General features: G+C 36.5%; 1 protein-coding gene across 1 annotated transcript in view; it reads right to left on the bottom strand.

The window, feature by feature from the left end:
• The window catches only part of bco1 (beta-carotene oxygenase 1), a gene marked incomplete in the record, with an annotated part of 7,373 nt that extends 5,735 nt beyond the window's left edge, over positions 1–1,638 (bottom strand). The window contains 5 exon segments of the mRNA XM_024279673.2: positions 14–164; positions 241–388; positions 1,159–1,288; positions 1,368–1,496; positions 1,575–1,638. Coding sequence (XP_024135441.1) covers positions 14–164; positions 241–388; positions 1,159–1,288; positions 1,368–1,496; positions 1,575–1,638 — 622 coding nt within the window.

Here is a 1,638-nt window from a genome sequence, read left to right on the forward strand (position 1 = left end):
AAAAACGGTCTACCTTTTTCTGTAACAGCAGGGATTTTGAAAAAAATGTATTTGGTCTTTGCCTTCTCTGCAATTGAAGTGCCAACGTTGTAGACGCTGCCCTCCCTGTCATAGTGTGGATGGGATGAAACCAAATTCACAGGCAGGAATTTCATGTAGTCCACCTATAAGAAGCAGATGATATCAGCTTAAAGGATTTCACTCTCGTGTTTATCAACCAGAATGAATGTCATCACACACCTTATCTAGAGTTTCCAGGGTGAAAGGATCGATCTTGCGAATGTAGTTGGTTTCAGAAGTGGCGTAGTAATCGTTTCCGTACTTAATGATGTTGCTTGCAGCATTATCAGTGAAATCTGGCACTGTGTGGTTGAGGAAAGTAATTGCCCTGTAGAAAAATAAAAAAATAAAAATTGAGACATATTTGCTTCTATTCAAGATACAATTTCACCACATGAGTTACTGTAGTTAAAAACATGTTTTTCTAGGTAACCCTAAAATTGAAATTATTGTAGTATTTATCAAAATGTAAATACCGTATTTTCCGGACTATAAGTCGCGGTTTTTTTCATAGATTGAATGTCCCTGCGACTTATACTCCAGTGCGACTTATATACGAATTTTTAATGATGAGATATGGACCGTAAGTCTAGAGTGCCCTCTTATGGTAATCTATGCAATTACTTTATTTACTGTAGTTATTCAGACGTGACACAGAGGACGAAGAATTTAACGGATTTAGTGATATGGAGTGAGATTGCGTGCAATTAATTACAGTAAAGATACAAAGTTGATGAGTTCTTGAGGCTATAGTTAAATAAAACTGTTATGTTATATAAATGCTACACCTTTTTGTTTTTTTCATGATGCTAATATGTGAATATGTGTTGACACATATTCAGCCTGTTCTCTATTCACTTATGAATGTTATAACTTACCTTCCAGGATGATGTAATATTGTTTTTTTCAATCAGTTTGTAAAATAAATTACTTGAAAAAAATGCGACTTATACTCCAGTGCGACTTATGTATGTTTTTTTCTTCTTCATTATGCATTTTTTGGCCCCTGCGACTTATACTCCGGTGCGACTTATAGTCCGAAAAATACGGTAAATGATTAATGGAAAAACTGCTTCAGTTAATTTTCTTAATGCTTACTTAAAAATGAAGTTCTTGCTTGGGTCTGGATAGGCCATAGTTCCCATCTCGGACACAACAATTCTGTTTGAAGTCATGTTTGAGTTGTAGGTGTCACTTCTGAGGAACCGACTCCTGTGAGTCACTTTACCTGAAATACATTAAAATATGACGTCCAATTCCTCCTCAAAGAATGAAATAAAGTGTTTTATAAAAATTGTGCAACTCACCATTTTTGATAGAAAAGCTGTTCATAAATGACATCCCGTCACACCAGTGGTCATAGCTGGTCTCCCCCACAGAGAAGATCCCAGGGCCGTTCCGCACCAGCGTGCCTTGCAGCCAGTCAGGTATGCTCCCTGTTCCATAAAAATGAAAGATTTTTTTTTTAAATAAAAAGGAAAAACACTAAAAATTGCTTCGTTTTAGGTGCTTACCTATAACCTCTGCATTGTGAGGCTCTGGTCTCTCCTTAGCGTTTTTGGAGAAGTCTACAGACAT

This window comes from Oryzias melastigma, linkage group LG20 (assembly GCF_002922805.2).
Source record: "Oryzias melastigma strain HK-1 linkage group LG20, ASM292280v2, whole genome shotgun sequence".
Classification (NCBI taxonomy): domain Eukaryota; kingdom Metazoa; phylum Chordata; class Actinopteri; order Beloniformes; family Adrianichthyidae; genus Oryzias; species Oryzias melastigma.